Source organism: Solanum dulcamara, chromosome 11 (assembly GCF_947179165.1).
Source record: "Solanum dulcamara chromosome 11, daSolDulc1.2, whole genome shotgun sequence".
Classification (NCBI taxonomy): domain Eukaryota; kingdom Viridiplantae; phylum Streptophyta; class Magnoliopsida; order Solanales; family Solanaceae; genus Solanum; species Solanum dulcamara.
Genome location: NC_077247.1, coordinates 60,669,256 through 60,688,149, shown reverse-complemented (window position 1 = coordinate 60,688,149; position 18,894 = coordinate 60,669,256). Strand labels below are relative to the sequence as shown.

At 38.0% G+C, this 18,894-nt stretch overlaps 1 protein-coding gene and 2 long non-coding RNA genes across 3 annotated transcripts; all 3 read left to right on the top strand.

The window, feature by feature from the left end:
* The first annotated feature begins 196 nt into the window (after window positions 1-196).
* Window positions 197-3,218, top strand: LOC129872144 (uncharacterized). Its single transcript, XR_008762471.1, has 4 exons — window positions 197-275; window positions 1,074-1,156; window positions 2,337-2,491; window positions 2,652-3,218. It is a non-coding gene; the product is annotated as an uncharacterized LOC129872144 (long non-coding RNA).
* A 4,064-nt stretch (window positions 3,219-7,282) lies between these two features.
* Window positions 7,283-18,833, top strand: LOC129872141 (uncharacterized). Its single transcript, XR_008762469.1, has 6 exons — window positions 7,283-7,499; window positions 7,859-7,942; window positions 8,263-8,344; window positions 17,869-17,920; window positions 18,026-18,069; window positions 18,694-18,833. It is a non-coding gene; the product is annotated as an uncharacterized LOC129872141 (long non-coding RNA).
* LOC129872124 (uncharacterized) lies at window positions 8,725-13,033 on the top strand. The gene is made up of 2 exons (XM_055947012.1): window positions 8,725-11,317; window positions 11,399-13,033. The coding sequence occupies exons 1-2, from the start codon at window positions 8,747-8,749 to the stop codon at window positions 13,013-13,015; spliced, it is 4,188 nt and encodes a 1,395-aa protein (XP_055802987.1). The 5' UTR covers window positions 8,725-8,746; the 3' UTR covers window positions 13,016-13,033.
* Window positions 18,834-18,894: the final 61 nt, after the last annotated feature.

The following is an 18,894-nucleotide window of genomic DNA, read 5'->3' as shown; positions in this document are numbered from 1 at the left end:
ATTCACAAGCAGTCAACATCTGTCACACTTCTTGTGGAACATTCTCTAATACTTGTCTCTGTCATATTATACACTCAAAGAGTCAAGTTCATGTAAACCATTTGCAACTCAGTCGTAGAAGGGAAAGGTATTGTAGTACTGATTGTAGTTGTTAATACAGGATTAGTTGCTCACCTACAACCTTTCTACACTTTGTAGCTTATTCTCTTCAACATTCGTATTCCTCCTTCTGAAGGATATATGCCTGTCTAAATGTGGAAAACACAACATGACAGGTAATTCTTCTCAAGTTAGTTATTCCATTCTGAGGTATCAATAACAGTTTTGTGCTCCGTCTTGTTGAAAGAAAGAAGGATTTTTGAGGTTTTAAGCCTTTCAAGTGTCATTTGTGCGCATTGTTTCTTAAGGTCCATTTTATATTTTAATTGGGTTGATTAAAGCAAGAGAATCATGAATTGTATCTTATAAGCGAAGAGCTTTTTTGTTCTAATACCATCAGTGCTAGCGAATCATGAACTGTATTTTGTGTACTAATCTAACTGATGTAGATTTGTTAGAATTTATTTACCATGGGTTAGTTCATCGACTCTGACTAGCTCTCATATTTTTCTCCTTCAGTTAACTCTATTCTTTCTCTTGGAATCTTGCTTAAGTTCTTGCTTAAATGCCGTGTCATATTCTCTGAATATTGTATTTGCAACCCACAACTTGCTGATATAGATGGATCATCAATAGTGCCCCCATCGAGAATTAGGTCCTGAATAAAAGACTTGCAGGAATAAGTTATATTTAATTTATCAATTTGGAGCCCTTGATGCTCTCTTGCCTCCGCCCACCCCCACATAGGAAAAAGAGAAAGATCAAGAAATTAGAACCAAAAGTGACTTAAGATATTTTTCTTTGTTCTTGATGTTTTTGTTTTCATTTGTGTTGGAATGATAACTTCGATATGGATAGAGTGGAACATATATAGAGGAATGAGGATCAATAGTAGCCATCTCATTTTGGAGTGAAGCATAATTGATGGATTGATTGCTGATGTTGCTATTCTATTTATTTGTTTATTTTCATAGGTGCAATTATGTTGGGAGATGCATTGTTCTTCAGAATGTTCTCTCATTGTTAGGAGTTGAAGCGGACTTTATTGTGTTTTCAAGTGAGTGGAAAATTACATTTCTGGAAATATCTGTGTTGGAACTGCATTTGATGGTATGTTTAAGAGTACTATATCATATTATACTAAAACTGTGAAGCTCCAATCTTCAAAGTTGTATTACGATTTTTCCCCTGCTTTAAATCTAAATATTATAAATCTAACTAATTAAACATTATATAATAATATTTTAATTATCTTTTGAATTGTAACTTATTTATTAGTAAGACAATCAAAAGATCATTAATTAAATTATACAATGAATTAGCCAAAAGAATGTAAAGTAACGTGTACCTTCTCCTTTGCATTAGAATTACGTGATTCAACTTATTAGCACTAATTAGGAATTAAGTGTTCATAATGTATACTTATCCTCTTGTTAACGGTGAAGAACCCAAAGTGAGAAATAAATATATGCTTGAAAACGTATATGAGAAAAGAGCAAGAGATAATGTATAGTTGGGATTATGAGAGGAGAGCAAGAGTCCTGTTTTGTTGAAATAGTTATATAGGTAGAGCATGTAGTGTTGCAACTTGAGGAAGTCACGAGGATTAAAGCATGATCACTGATTCACACTCCATGTTCTGAGAAAGATTTATCATCCGGAAAGATGAAAAAATTAAGTCTTAGTCTTGAGAAATGCATTGGGAAAGGGCAGATGATGTTATTAGATTTCTCAAGACTACACTAAGGTGGGTTTCTTAATTCCAGTAATAAATTAGTTCTTTCTTCAGCGAGTTGCTTCTTTAATTTTGTAGTAGAGAAAATTTGTTGCTTCTTGTAATTCCTTATAGAATGCAATGAATATATTTGTAAATTTTCACTTAAATTTTTCTCAAGTGATATAGCTATCACTTAAAGTATCTTTCGATTCACTACTTTGTGATACAAACTTAAAGTAAACATAAGAGATCAACGTGCAATGCACGTTTCCAAAAACTAGTATATATATATATATGTGTGTGTGTGTGTGTGTGTGTGTTTGTTGATCACTACTATGTGTAAAGATGTTTGATTATTTATTCTAGCTGAAGTTGAGTCGGAGCATACATATTGGTGCTTAGGTACTTTTAGCCCAACTTATGGAGACAATATATGTGCCTGTTTTTTTTTCATCTTCTGTCATGTTTCCTTTTTGTCTGGCCATTCTAACTATGGTGTCGTATGCTTACTTTACACCAGCAACATCAAAATACAGCCATTCAGATGATATGCATGCTTTCCCAACAATCTTTGGCTTTAAAGGAGAGACTCTGAGCTCTATCCCTGGCGTTTCTTTGTTGGAAATTGTTACTGATACTCACCGGAAGCCAAATGGATATCGTAAGGTTTTGAAGGTACAGTTCTTTTGAGATTTAGTTGGTATCCATTAGGATAGGTGTAGCAATATTAACTTAGTCTTTGTTCTTGCCATTGTTTACTGGATGGCATGTGTTTGTACCTTGGAATTGATCATTTTGCCTTATAGTAATTGTCATGTTCTATGGCATGCTGCAGGTGAGCGAATTCATTTGGAAGAATTGCGTGAGAAGGTAATGATTGTCTAAAAATTCATTGAAGTGTCATTTCAACTTGGAGTCTGTAGCTTATTGAATTATCAGGTCCTATCGGAAAGAATGAGGACAACAACCTATCCTGATTCTGAGCAAGAATTGATACAATTATCTTGATAATAGGTAACATTGATTTTTGAGTCTTTGACCATGCTTTTGCAGGTCATTCCTGAAATTGGTTACCAATGACTACACAACTATGTTGACCAAATTCAAAACTGGGGTTGGATCTACAACAATCATTCTCAAACTTCAAGATCATTTACCAGATAAATTACGATCTTTGTTTACAGTTTCATCACATAACCAGTCTATGGAACTTGATAAATTGACATTTACCTGAAATTCCATTGCACTAAATTTTACAACATGCATTAAAGTTAAATCTAACTCTGAGCATGAAGTTATATGTTTTGGTTAAAGCTGGAACTTGAATCTGATTCGCAAGCAGCTAACGTCTGTCACACTTTTTGCGTGAACATTCTCTAATACTTCTCTCTGTCATATTATGCATTCAAAAAGTTAAGTACATGTAAACCATTTGCAAATCAGTCTTAGAAGTGAAAGGTGTTAATGCAGGATTAGTTGCTCACCTACATTCTCAAACCTTTTAACTACACTTTATAGCTTATTCTCTTCATCATTCATATGCCTCCCTATGAAGGATATATGCCAGTCTAAATGTGGAAAACTAAGCCTGACAAGCACTTTTTCTCTGGCTAGTTATTCCATTCTGAGGTATCAATAACAGTTGATATCATTTCTGTTCTCCATCTTGTTGAGAGAAAGAAGGATTTTTGAGGGTTTAAGCCTTTCAAGTGTCATTTCTGCGGATTGTCTCTTAAGGTCAATTTTATGTTTTAATTGGGTTGATTATAGCTAGTGAATTATGAATTGTAACCTCTAAGGGAAGAGCTTTTTTGTTCTAATACCATTAGTAGTGCTAGACGTTATCTCTTTTTGAATTAACAAGGCTTGAAACTTGAATAGCTTCCAACTTAATTTGAAAACTATTCACGGCATCATTCATGTTTTAGGAAATACTCCACTAGCTAACAAGATTCTCTTGAACGTGTTTCATAAGAAAATGATTATTTTCGTGATAATACAAGTTCCGTGTATTTTGTTTGTTAATCTAATTGATGTGGATCTGTTAGAATTTATTCAACAACTTAGTCCATCGACACTAACTAGCTCTCATATTTTACTCCATTTAACTCTAATCTTTCTCATGGTTTCTTGCTTAAATGCTGTGTTATGTTCTCTGAGCAATGTATTTGCAACCCACAACTTGTTGATACAGAAGGATCATCAATAGAGTACCCCTATCAGTGAACTGGGTCCTGAATAACAAGCCTTGCAGGAGTAAGTTAATATTTAATTCATGAATTTGGAGCTACCTTGATGCTCTCTCGCCTCCACCCACCCCCGCATAAGAAGAAAAAGAAAGTACAGGAAATTAGAACCAAAAGTAATTTAAGATATTTTTCTTTCCTCCTGATGTCTTCGTTTTCATTTGTGTTGGAACAATAACTCCGATATTGGTAGAGTGGAACAAATATAGAGGAATAAGGATCGATAAAGCAGCAGACCAAGTAATTTTGGGGGTGAAGCATAATTGATAGATTATTTCCTGATGTTGCTATTGCATTTATTTATTTAATTATGTTTGGAGATACATTGTTGCCTTCATAATGTTCTCCCATTGTTGAGGAGTTGAAGCAAACTTCATTATGTTTTGAAGTAAATGGAAAATTGCATTTCAAAAAATATTTGTGTTGGAACTGCATTTGATGGTATGTTTTAAGAGAGGAATTCCATATTATTAATGACTGTAATATCCTTTCATTTGCTTGTTGCTCATGGACGTCTTTCGGGATGGCTCAGTTGGTTTGGAGGGTGGTTATCTACACGGATGACTCATGATCAATCCCCCTCAATGTCTGCATAGGGCTTGTCTAGTGCAGTTTAAATCCCTTGTGTGGTTTGCAGGCTGTGGCAGAGGTTGGGGTTTCAAAAACGTGTGCTCATAGGGGATTAACTATTCTCCTACTTTTGCCAACTTGGGTGCTCTGCATGAACAAATTTCTAAGTTAGGTTCGTGGAGTAGGAGTTCCTCCGATGCATGCCATGGATTACATGGGCATGAAATTAACCTAGAATGTGCATCAAAGTGACTAAGATCAGCCTTATCCTAGTGTCTAAAGGCTCTCGTGAGTATACCTAATTTGGATCTGCTTGCTACCTACTAATTTCACTTTGAAGATATCCGATCTGCGATCATAACATTGAAGAATAATTTGGATATGGAGCTCGATACATTTATACAGATTCGACAAATAAATGTATGTTTGGTGGCATCAATACTCTCTCTCAACACACACACATACATACACGCGAAAAATAGGAAAAGAGAACGGATTGTATAGTTTTCATGTAAAGTCAGAGTAACTCAGTGTATATAGAATGTTAAAAAAAGTACTATGATTATGAATTAGGTAATTTGATTGTAACATTAATCTTCTATTGAGATGATAAAATTTGTATGTCCCATTCTTTAACCCTCTCTTTTTTGATCCATTAAGTAATAATAGCGTCATTTTTGGGACCAAATATTTTACGATCAAGACATTTTTAAATCACATTATTAATTGAGCGTATTTTTGTTCAATTTTTGAATATAAAAAGATATTATTTTATTTGACTGAATAAGATTGTCATATGAATTGAGAAGAGCGAAAAAAGATTGTCACATAAATTGAGAGAAGATAATTAACTAAAAAGGAAAAGAATTTTTTTCCCAATTTGGGTTCATTGCATGTGCCAAATACTTGCCTAATATATTTAAATTATACATGATTTTGTTATCTTGGTAATAAGTTTCATAATTAACTCACGGGATGAAAGAATCATCCATTATCAAATATAATAATTATTATTTTTTTGTGAAATTTATTTCAGTAGATTGTACGGTATTTGATGGCCTAAGCACTTAATAAATTGGATAACTTCATTTGTAGGTACTAAGATTAAAATTCAATAGGAAGACAATCTACGTTAAGGTGTCTAAGTAAGCACTTACTAGAAAAGAAAGTGATCGAGCAATGACAACTAGGAAGTGTGTGCTTCTGTGATTGAACGCTAGTTAAAATGGATGTTATATAAAAATTGTAAAATTATCAGTATTTAAGTTAAATAAAAGGAAAAAAGTTCAAAAATGCTCTTAACGTTTTAGAAATTGTTCAAAAATGCCTTTCTTTAACCTATTAGATAAAAAATGTCCTTAACCTATTAGAAATGGTTCAAATTTGTCCTTCCCTCTAACTATTAGATAAAAAATGCCTTTAACTTATTAGAAATTGTTCAAAATTGTCCTTCCCTCTACCTATTAGATAAAAAAAATTCCTCAACATATTAGAAATGACTCAAAAATTTACTAATTCTAATTATATATGTAAAAAAAATAAAACAATTTAACAGTACTTTGACAATTATTTAGTTTTTTTTTTTTGTATTTTTTTTTTGAAAATTCTTACTTCTTTGGCTTACCTAATAGAAGTATTTACTTTAAATAAAATATATGAACTAAGGTGTAAATTAACCCGAATGTATATTGTATAAAAACATTATCTTAGTCATGGAAAAGAGGAATTTCATTATGTATGCTCATAAAAAGATAATTTTTATTGAATTTTTTTCTGAATGTAAATACATTATCAGTTAACATAATTTATACAAAAATTTCAATAGTTTTAAAAGACTAAAATTATTGGATAATGAAAAAAAAATATAACAAAGATCCTAATAGAAATAAAATGAATTAAAAACTTGAGTTTTAATTTATTCAAATTTGAAGGCTAAAAAGAATTTTTATAAATATTTTAATGTTATAAAGATATTATATTTATTGATAAAATATATTAAGGTCGCACGAAATGCGGGCATATTAAATAGTATTTAATAGTTGATAAACATACTTTTAGGTAGAAGTAGGATAAATTTGAACAATTTCTAATAGATTAAGGGAATTTATGATCCAATAGGTGGAAGGAGAGCATTTTTGAACCATTTATATACGTTAAGGGCATTTTTGATCCAATAGGTGGAAGGAGTACATTTCTGAACCATTTTTAATATGTTAAAGACATTTTTGAACCTTTTTCGTAAATAAATAGTATTAAATATTTTGAAAGTTTAAAATGAGATTTTGATAGTTAAAGATAGATGTACAGATTAATTGCGAATTCGAAATACAGTTACTTGAACTAAATTCTATATTTAATTTTTAAGAAATCTATTATATATGTATAAATTAATTTATAAAATCATAAATTAAAATTTCGAATCATAAACTAAATTGGCCTACAAAAATTGGATAAATTAAATAATTTGAGTTATATACAATGACAACAAATTTCACATTATCAATGGAATAGACTTCACTAATTTTATAAATAAATAAATAAATACTACAATAAAATTTTTTATTAAAAATAATATATTTGGTATTAATGAGTTTCTTTTCCGGGTGTATTAATTATTTGTTTCCGCGTGTATTAACTAGTTCGAAAACTATAAAACAGACACCTCTTGCGCATTTTAGAACTCACCACCATCATATTACGGAAGCCCGCTTATCATATACGCTACCGACGCATCTTAGAGTACGCCGCCAGAATGCTGATCATTGGTGACGATGTCCGACCATCGGTGACGATGCCCGATGAAAACCCAAAACCCTGCTTAAGTTTTCCAGAAAGAACTTGTTGGCTTTTTGAAGTCACATACATTGGTATTCTTCCCTAAATCATTTTTTCCTCTTTTCAGATGATAAATCTTTCTCGGATCAAGTAATGCTACTGTTCTTCCCATCCATTAAAAAAGAACTCGTTGAAGTTACATGGGTATTCTTGGAATTCGAGACCTTGATATTGTCAGATCAACTTGGAATTCTTGCATGCGTTCTTTTTAAGAAAAAAAATCAAGAACTTGTAGTTATTCTTAAATGCATATTTTAAGGAAATAAAAGAAATTGTAGTTTCCAAGAATATATTGGCATTGCACATATCAAGAAATCTTTTGAAGAAAATTATGTTGTTATTCTCACAGCGTGTGTTAAGGATGTTCAAGAATTTGGTTTTACTTTTTCAGGGAGATGGGGGTCAATTCGGTGAGGGTATCACAAGGGTTGTTGAGGAGTTGGTTTTCAACAGCCTCGACGCTGCTGCCACCAAGGTGTACTAATTTACCCTTTCAATGTTTCAATACTCTTTTTGATATTACCAGGTAATGAATGGAAAGTTGTGGAGTTGTTCTTGAAGGCTCCACTCGAACAATTTAAAGTTTTTTGGTAGTTCAATTATTAAAAGATGTGATTTGTTGTATTTCGTAAATGCCCTCAGTGGCCATTTTCCTTTATATGGTCTAGACTTTTTTATTTTTTAACATGGTCTAGACTTTTTGATGATTGTTTCTTAAAAGTTGAAATTTGTGCCATGTAAGAGAATGGGGAATTATATGTTTTCTGTTTTTGTTAATGTTTTGAGGATCGATAGAGGTGGGCTGCTGAGAATATGGCAAGTCGTGCTTATATGCAGATTTAATCGCTTAGACTAGTTGCACAAAAGGCAGTGAACGGTGAGGCTCTTCAATGAATTCTTATGTTCCCTTGTTTGTACAAAGCTTAGAGGTTCAAGCCTCTTATCAGAGAAATCAATTGCCACTCTAGCCTTGCTAGCTGACATTTTCCTAGCGGATGTTATGTTTTTGGTAGTGGCATTCTCTCATTCTGAAAAGATAGCTTTGGTTGGTTAATCAGACAGATTCTAAATCTAACTTAGAACTTTTGTAACCTATCTTCTCTCTACACACCGCCGCACAAAAGCTTAACGGTCTCATATCACCGGTTGGAGGCGCTGTTTCCGGCGATTCACAGTCCGGTCTTCTGATGCATTAAGTTAAGACTTCAAGGCTGCAAATTGCTCTCTCTCTCTCAAAGCGCATAACTTTCATTTCCATATAGATTACGATTTTTAGCTTATGGCTGCTATGGAGCCGGATCCACCTCCGGACCTCCAAAAATTTCCTTCAAAAGATGGAGTGGTAGATATCGACGAGACGAATCCAACGCAAAAGGAATCGTCTCAATCCGACATCCGAAGCTCCGGGAATGTTGAAAAAACAGCCGCGATTACTGTTCATCTTCTCCAAGAACATGCTGCCGTTGATCGAGAAATCGATTTTAATTCAAATTCTGTGATTTGTTTTGAAAAAACACCAATTGGGGATGTTAGAGAAACATCTAATCTACAACATATCAGAAATTCAAGTGATTTCACCGTGGCAATTGAGAGAAACGAAGCTGCGACTGTTCAGGGAAATTCTGGCGAATCGCCAGCCAATCGGACTGCGATTTGGACGTCTTACGGCGACATTCGAGATGGCGCACCACCTGGGTTTTGTAACCCACCTCGAGGCGCCCCTCATACTAAAAGCCCAACTCCATTGGACGACGGTGGCGCCGGCGATACACTGTCGAATTCCGACGTCGGAGTTCCGGCGACATTCGAGCTTCCAGACCAATGCCATCTTGTAGAGGAGCTCAATACGAGTACAATCATACAAAAATCGCCACCATCCTCTAAGTCAAACTTGTCGAATATCAATTCGAATAATTCCGGCGGTGAGGCGATTTCAGGCAGTGGCGGCGCCGCCGCAAGTGATGGTGAAAACTCGAAATTGTCAGTGGGTTTTGTGGATGATCATACAAGGAACACCATTAACCAAAAAGCCCCATCATCCACAACTCCTAACACTTTGAATTTGGAAATTAGGGTTGCACCACCACCTGCCGGAGGCGGCGCAGCGGCGGAGCCCCAAACTCAAAATTGGCAATGCCAAACTGCTCAACACAATGAGGGGAGTCCACCAATGCAAAAAGCCCCATCAGGTATGCCTCATTTCAATTCGAATTTGACTTTTAGGGTTTCCAATTTGTCTAGTACTGACACCAGTGGTAGCGCCGGATCTCCGGCGACCGGAAAAAATATTTTTGAATTGAATTTTAATCCCCAGCATCAAACTAACCCACAAGAACAAATATTTTCCAAAAAAGATCCCTCCAACAATTCAAACGTCGATTCTAGTCTTGATCCTAAAGAAAAAACCACCGGAACCATCTTTCCGGTGAACGCCCAAAATAAGTCTCAAAGTAAAAGTAACCCTCATACTCTTAGGAACGAAATAAACCAAACAACACAATTTTTAGGCACCTCCAACTCAAATTCTAAAATTCCAACTTGTGTCACTAGGGGCGAAAACAGTCTTATCGTGCCCGAAGCTGTTTTGGTTGATCGTATCACCACCTTGGGCAATCCTAGCACCTCCACTAATCCTAAACATACCAACCACCCTCCCGTTTCAGACTTTCCCCCCATCTCATCCAATTTCCAAAAATTTGACCCAAAAAACTCTAAAAATCCGATAGTGTCCTTTACCCCCAGTGCGCTACCTCCTAAGACTAAGTCCCCTAACAACCAACCCACCACCACAAATCATCCTCCACCCCCTATAGCAAAGCAATCCATGGCCACAAGACTAAGAGCTAAACAAGCCGAGCATACAACCAGAATTGACCTAACACCTCCAAAAAGGGTGACAAAACAAGGTTGTCCAGCTATCATGTTTAAGAGAGAAGACTACATGGTTAAGATGGCTGAATCATGTAAGTATACTCTCATAGGCAAGTTCTACAGTCCAATGCCCAAGATGGAGGTAATTCGAAAGAAGTTCATTAGTCAAACTGAACTTCGAGGCAAGGTCAAGATTACCCATTTTAATTCTAGACATATATATATTGACCTTGATAATGAACACGATAGAACTACTGTACTAGATAGCAAGCGAATGTATATTGATGGTGTCTTTATGAGATTTCAAGTTTGGACCCCTACTTTCGATCCAAACTATGAAACCCCCATTCTCCCTGTGTGGGTCATACTCCCGGAGCTCCCATGGCATTGTTTCCATAAAGAATTTGTTACGCTCCTGCTTGCGGACGTGGGACAAGTGTTGCACTTGGACATGGCCTTCATGCAAAAGACGAGGGGGAGCGTGGCAAAAGCAAAAGTCCAAATGGACATCACCAAGCCTAGAATCCAAAGTGTATGGATTGGATTCGATGAAAATGATGATCCAAATGGAGAAGGAAGATGGCAGGACATCGAATATGAAGATGTCCCCCTTTACTGTACTTACTGCAAACACCAAGGTCATACTCCTCTTGCTTGCCCCGTCAGCAGAAGAGATACAGAACGCAACAAGGCCAAAGACAAGGAAGAAGAGCCAAAGAAAGATGCGTCGCCAAAAATCACAGGTATGATCTCTACTCCTATTGTCTTAACTAATGCTATAAGTTTCAGGCAACAGGTACCACTAGAAGAAACTACCACCACAAATCAGGAAGGAAGTCGCAAAGCACAAGAGGACTCAACCAACCAAAACAGGAATCAAATCTCAAACAACCAATGGGAAACCCAAAAACGAAGAAACTTCAAAGGTAAGACTCAAACTGTGCAAAACACCCAAACGATACAAGGCAACACTCAACAGGTATATAGACCCACTCAAGCCATGAATACAGGTATTGATTGTAATATTGTTGCTATGACTGATGCAATTCAAAATGGACAGCACGAGCATCAACCAGGTATTGACTCAATGCTCCCAATCCCCCATGGCTCCCCCAGTAGTTTTAATGTATTGAATGTTTTAACTGCTGCTGCTGAAGTAGTTAACGGAGGTGAGGATGGTGGGATTCAGGAGAAGCCAACTAACCTGCAGGAAGGGGTATCCAGAGGGGGGGTTGTGTCTCATGTTTTGCATGAGAACCTTATGGTTGACCCTAGGAATGACTTTAGAGCTCCTGCTACCACTTCACATATTCAGCATTCTTCTTCCCAGCATGTTAATAAAAGAGATTCAGTTGATGCTCAAAAAATGGCCTCCAAACTGCCCCCTGCTGTGACCATTGGATGTGAGACCACAGTTGATTCTGGAAGGCTTTCAAGTCCTTCTTTGAGAACTGAGCAGCAGCAGTTCAGGAGTGTAGATGTAGGGGCAAACCAGAGCCAAAAAATGACTCAACAGGTTGCTCAGAACCTGCAAGTCTTGGGAGGTTCTGCAACTGTTGGCTTGAGGGAAGCTATACATGTCCTGGATGCTACTTCAGCTGCTACTATGGAAGAAAATAGGGTGCACAATAGGGCCATTCAGATGCAGAAACAAAGACCTGCAGATGCTCCTATTCCCACCAAGAAAATGACCAATACTGCAGCCCCCTATCAGCCTCAAAACTCCCAGGAAAATAGGGTGCACAATAAGGCTACCCAGATGCAGGGATCAAGACCTGCAGCTGCAGGTTTGGAGCAAAATTTGCATGGTTTTGGCCCTATTTCAGCTTCTACTCTGAAGGAAAAGAGTGTGCAAGTTGTGGCCCCTAAACTAATATCAATTCAGCACAACAGTCAAGGTGTAGATCACACTGAAAATGTTGAAAATGACCAACATTATGGTTGCAGTTTCAGCATTACTTCAAGTGATCAAACCTCTAGTCTTAGTTCCCACCAAGTGCAACATTCTAACTCCAAACAAAAAGACAATGCAACCATTAGTGGTATAGAATTCTCAGCTAGTCCTAGTCCCTATAACCAGCAAGCTACCTCTAAAACACTACGGAAAAAGAGAACTAGAAAGAAGAAACAAGAAAAGAAGCAAGAAGCTGCAACCCCTACCCCTCCAACCACTGCTGATACAGGTGGAAAAGATAACAATGGTGAGGTGTTTTCAAACTCTTGCTCACAATATGTACTCTTAGATCAAAGCACACCAATAAGGAGCCCTGATTTTAGTTGTGAAGACCCTCTTAATCTTACCCCTTTGAATATTCAGCCAGCTCCTTTTACGCAACCTGAAAATGCCACCAACATCCTTTGCACTAACAATGATGCTCAAACTTCAACTCCTGATAGTGATGATGAATATGGGGTTATTCATTCGGAGGATGAATATGACCAAGACTTTCAAGGTGAGGTTGAACTTGAGAATGAAGAAGAGACTGATGAACAGTCCAATAGTATAGCTGCACCATCCAAGACCACTACTAAGGTCACGAATGATGAGATGAACCAGCTAGCTAATAAGCAAGGCCTATCACCTAGAGGCATTCATCACAATCCAAAATTTACAACTATTCATGCTCCTATTAGCAGACCAAACACTAGGCTCCACAACCTTAGATCCCATCAATGATTAACACAATTGTTTGGAATGCTAGAGGTATCAATACCAAAGGAGTCATAGACAGACTAAAGTCACTCAAACATATCCATCAAACGTCCATCATTTCCATCCTAGAACCTTTTTCCAACAATGCTCATCTCCAAACCTTTAGAATCAACCTTGGTATGGATAAGTCCGTTTGCAATCCTAATGGCAAGATTTGGATCTTCTGGACTCAAGATGTTGATTGTAAAGTTATTGATGTTGACGACCAACAGATCACTTGCGAGATAAAACACGTAGAGCATCAAAATGCATTTCTCACGACTTTTGTTTATGGAAAATGCAAAGATACTCTTAGAAGACCGCTTTGGGATAGGCTCCTGCACCACGCTTCCACTAACCTTCCTTGGTGCACAGTTGGGGACTTCAATGTCATCACCTCCATTACTGAGAAACTAGGTGGAATCCCTTACAACATGCAAAAAAGCTTTGAGTTTATAAGCGTTATTGAAGCATGTGGCCTAACGGATTTGGGGTATCATGGCTCAGACTACACTTGGTGTAATCAACGAGATATGCATAAAAGAATATGGAAGCGACTCGATAGAGCTATGGTGTCCGATAATTGGTTAGCCGCTATGCCTCACACTTCAGTCACCCATCTCCCCTCTACTGGTTCTGACCATAACCCTTTACTAATAGAGATGAATGCTAGGCAGGATTCCGCTATTAAATATTTTAAATTCTTGAATTGTTGGGTGGATAACCCTACTTTTCTCGAAACTGTAGAGTCCTGTTGGGACAGACCCCTGACTGGGAATCCAATGTGGTCCTTCCACCAAAAAATGAAAAGGCTTTCCTCCACCCTTAGCAAATGGTCGCGAGTGGAATTTGGCGACATTTTTGCCAAGGTTAAGGAATATGAAGAATTGGTGAAAAGTGCCGAAGAAAATATGTTAGTGTCCAATAATGAAGAGAACAGGATGCAATTGCATGCTCTCAACGCCGAATACATCAGATTTCTTAAAATTGAAGAGAACATTCTCAAACAAAAAACTCAACTACATTGGTTCAAGGATGGAGATGCTAACACCAAGTATTTCCATGCTTTAATCCGTGGTAGGAGAAGGAGATTGTTCATTCACAAGGTTACCAACGAAGAAGGGGATTGTATTCAAGGCGACGAACACATTGCTAGAGCAGCATGCGATCATTTTCAGAAAATATTCACAAGTGATGAATCTCGGATTCCGGAGAACATCTTGAATTACGTTCCTAGAATGATCACAGATGCTCAGAATGAAAGCCTTCAAGCCACGCCTACCATTGAAGAGTTGAAACAGGTAGTCTTCTCTATGAATCCTAACTCTGCAGCTGGTCCGGACGGTATGAATGGAAAATTCTTCCAAGCTTGCTGGGAGATTATTTCGGAGGACCTACTAGCAGTGGTTACTTCTTTCTTCGGAGGGTATGTTATGCCTAAGTTCTTTTCTCATGCTTGTTTGGTCTTGCTCCCAAAGGTAGATCACCCCAACACACTCTCTGACTATAGACCCATTAGTCTCAGTAACTTCACCAATAAGATCATATCAAAACTCATTTGCCTCAGGCTTGCTCCAATTCTCCCCGGTCTTATTTCTCTCAATCAGTCCGGGTTTGTAAAAGGAAGAAGCATCTCCGAAAATATCATGCTAGCACAGGAGATTATCCACGATATCCGAAAGCCTGTTATTGGCGAAAACGTGGTTATCAAGTTAGACATGGCCAAAGCATATGATAGAGTCTCCTGGTCCTATACTTGTCTAGTACTGAGAAGGATGGGCTTCGGTGAGACCTTTATTGATATGATTTGGCGAATCATGTCTAACAATTGGTACTCCGTTATCGTTAATGGGGCTAGACATGGTTTTTTCCACTCCACCAGAGGGCTCAAACAAGGTGATCCTCTTTCTCCCGCCTTATTCATTTTGGGAGCGGAGGTGCTGTCCAGAATGTTGAATAGTCTTCATAATTACCACTTCTACCATGGTTTTCATATGGAGAAAAGAGGCCCACAGATTAATCATTTGAGTTTTGCGGATGATGTTATCATCTTTTCCTCCGGAAGGAAGGAAATTCTCCAGATTATTATGAAGACCTTGACTCTGTATGAAAAGACATCAGGGCAGCTTATAAACAAGAATAAGAGCCACTTCATGATGCATCCCAATGCACTCCAAGACAATGTGGAAACGGTGAAACAGGTTACGGGTTTCACTCAGAAGCATAGTCCCATCACCTACTTAGGATGCCCTTTGTACATTGGCAGGCAGAGAGTCATGTACTACACGGACATGGTCTCTAAGGTTGTCAACAGAATTAGAGGGTGGCACTCCAAAATCCTCAGCTACGGCGGTAGAGCTACACTCGTGAAATACGTACTTCAGTCGCTCCCAATTCACCTTCTTTCGGCCATTACTCCCCCCCGTACTACTCTCAAACAGATTGAGAGAGTCACCGCTGATTTTTTCTGGGGGTGGAAGGATAACAAGAAAAAATACCATTGGGCTTCATGGAAGAAACTTTGTTACCCTTATGACGAAGGAGGTATTGGGTTGAGGAGAACTACAGATGTGTGCAAATCTCTCCAGTTAAAGCAATGGTGGATCTTTAGAGCTAAACCAACATTGTGGGGTGATTTCCTTAGAGCCAAATACTGTCAAAGAGCGAATCCCATCATCAAAAAATTCCATACTGGCCAGTCGCTTGTGTGGAAACACATGATGCACAACAAACACATTGCCGAACCTCACATTCAATGGAGGCTTCACTCGGGTTCGTGCTGTTTTTGGTGGGACGATTGGCTAGGTATCGGACCCTTAGCCAACTATAGGCAGGAGTTGGGAAGAGCAAACAATGCGAGGGTGGCTGATTTTCGTATAGATGGCCAATGGAACATCGATATGCTAAATCAGTTGGCACCAGCGCAGCTCGTTCCTCTCATTACTTCTTCCACACTTCAGCTGCAAGGAAACACACCGGATCAGGCCATTTGGAAGCTGAATACCAATGGGAACTTCACATGTTCCTCGGCATGGCAGCTTGTGAGGGAACATCGGACCAAGACACTTTCCGACCATTACACTTGGCACAAAAACATCCCCTTTAAATGCTCTTTTTTGTTGTGGAGGGCTTTTAGAGGCAAGCTGCCAACAGAGGAAAAGATCACTGCATTTGGCTATGGTTCCACACCATGCTATTGCTGCCACAGTCCAGGTCCGGACACCATAGAGCACATTTTCAGCACTGGCCATTTCGCTAGGAATATTTGGCACTACTTCTCAAATTCCCTAGGCATAAGGCATGAAGCCACACCCCTCAAACCTCTTGTTATGAGCTGGTGGCTTCGCAATTACCGCACAGAAGCTCACAAACTTATCCTCCATTCCACTCCAATATTTATATGTTGGAATTTGTGGAAGAATAGGTGCGCGAGCAAATACGGGGGGAAGAGTTCTAGCTTGGCGAGAGTGAAATTTGCAGTTTTCAAGGACATCTCAAATCTTCTTAGAGTCGCGTATCCCTATATCCATTGGCCCTCGAACTGGAGCGACACCATCTCCTACATAGATAAGTGTACTCATGAGATGAAGATCACCCAAGTCTCGTGGATTAAGCCACAACTCGATTTCGTCAAGCTGAACACTGACGGCAGCGCGTTGGGTAATCCGGGGGCAATTGGGGGGGGTGGCATTGTAAGAGATCACATGGGTAAATTCATCTTCGCCTACGCCATACCATTAGGGGAGGGAACCAACAATCAAGCTGAACTAGAGGCGGCAGTTTATGGGCTTAAATGGTGCATTCAACAGGGTTTTCAGCACGTTATCTTAGAAGTTGACTCGGAGTTGCTCACTAAATGGATCAATCATCAGACTAAACCTCCGTGGAGCCTTCACCAGGTAACTCAGGACCTTGTTGGTATTTCCAAATTATTTGTTCGCTTTTCTTGCAGGCATGTATACAGGGAGGCAAACTACACTGCGGATGCTCTCTCCAAGCACAGTCACACTCTTACCACTCCAGGCCACTACACCACCCTTCAGCAGCTACCTCGTGGTACTCGAGGTTACTACATGCTAGATATAGTCGGTCTGCCCAGCTTCAGACGGAGAAAGACCAAACGGATTAAAAAGCCTCCATGATCTACTATTTAGTGTTGCATCCTTGGATTGAGCACCCAATTGCAGTGTTTGTGATTTTCCATGTTATATCTTAGCCATGTTATTTGATGTCCATCGTCTATGCTAATTTTGTTGTATATATAGCATTTATGAGGATTCATCCCCATTTTTATTTAGATTTTTCCTTTATTTTATGTAAAGGGAGAGTCTCCCTTATTTATGCTTTCCTAGTTTCTTTGTATCGAGAGGAGTCATTTTCTTTAGGTGCATAGTTTCTAGGTTTTCTTTTCATGTGCTTGTATCGGGGATGAGTTGGCTGCCCTTAGTAGGATGGTCGGCTTATGAACCACCATAGGATTGGAGGTTAGGTCTATGTCCTCCTCCGTGTATTTTTCTGTTTTTTATGTATAATACAGCTTGGGGGTGAGCGGCTCAACCCCTGGCCGCGCACGAGAGGTGGGAGCCTCGTGTAAGGTCTGTTCCCATAAAAAAAAAAAAAAAAAAAAAAAAAAAAAATGTTCCCTTGTTTGCTACTTATGATGATGAGGTCATATCCTATATATAAAAAGTGATATACGTTTTCTCCTCTTAGTATGCTGTTCCATTCGTATATCACAAATCTATTTCTTTTTTCCATGAGATTTATAGGACTGTTCTTTTTATGTTTGTTATTCTTATAAGTAGTGTACTAGTTTGAACTTACCCACTTTCCACCAGGTATCTGTTGCTATAGGCATTGAGACCTGCTATGTGAAGGTGGATGACAATGGTAAGTTTTAGTTTCTTTGACATTGATCTAATACATTTTATGTGCAGAAAGTTCTGCTCAATTTATTATTTAATTCATCATCTGAAGTTGTACTTTCTTTTGAAGTATCTCGTGTTTCATGAGATGGGTGCTGATGGGAGAAAAATATGGTAATCTTTCTGCAAAATGTTGGACTACCATCAACTTTTCTATTGTATTGATGCTGTTGTACATAATTTCTTTTGCCTGACAATGATGATGTTCATAACTTGGACTGATTGTTGTAGTCTATAGGATTGCATGCATTACTCAACTGATAAGCTGTTTGACGGTTTGTGTTCATTATTTTTTTTTATTTTTTTTGCACATGTTCTTTTATATATAGTTTTGTGGTTTTACTTGTAATTGGGCAAAACTTGTATGGCTGTACACAACACAAAATATTGATGCTTACATTTTGGTTTTGCTTTTATTGTAAGATGTTCATGTACATCGTACATCTCTTTCCTGGTGCTTCATTTGCAATATAATACTTTCTTTACCTGTACCGCCTGCCCAAAAGTGTGTGGGGGGGGGAGGAGATGAAATATATTTTTTATTGATCACTACTGTATGTAGAGCTGTTTTGATTATTTATTCTAGCTGAAGTTGAGCTGGAACATGCATATTGGTTCTTAGGTACTTTTAGCCCAGGTTATGGAGACAGTATATGTGCCTGTTTCTTTCATCTTCTGTTATGCTTCCCTTTTGTCTGGCCATTTTAACTATGGTTTCGTATGCTTCCTTTACACTAGCGACATCAAAATACAGCCATTCAGATGATATGCATGCTTTCCCAGCAAGCTTTGGTTTCAAAGGAGAGGCAGGCTCTGTTTCTTTATTGGAAATTGTTACTAAAACTCACGGCAGGCCAAACGGATATCGTAAGGTTTTGAAGATAAGGTACTTTATTTAGACGGTAGTATCCATTAGGATAGGTATAAAACTACTAACTT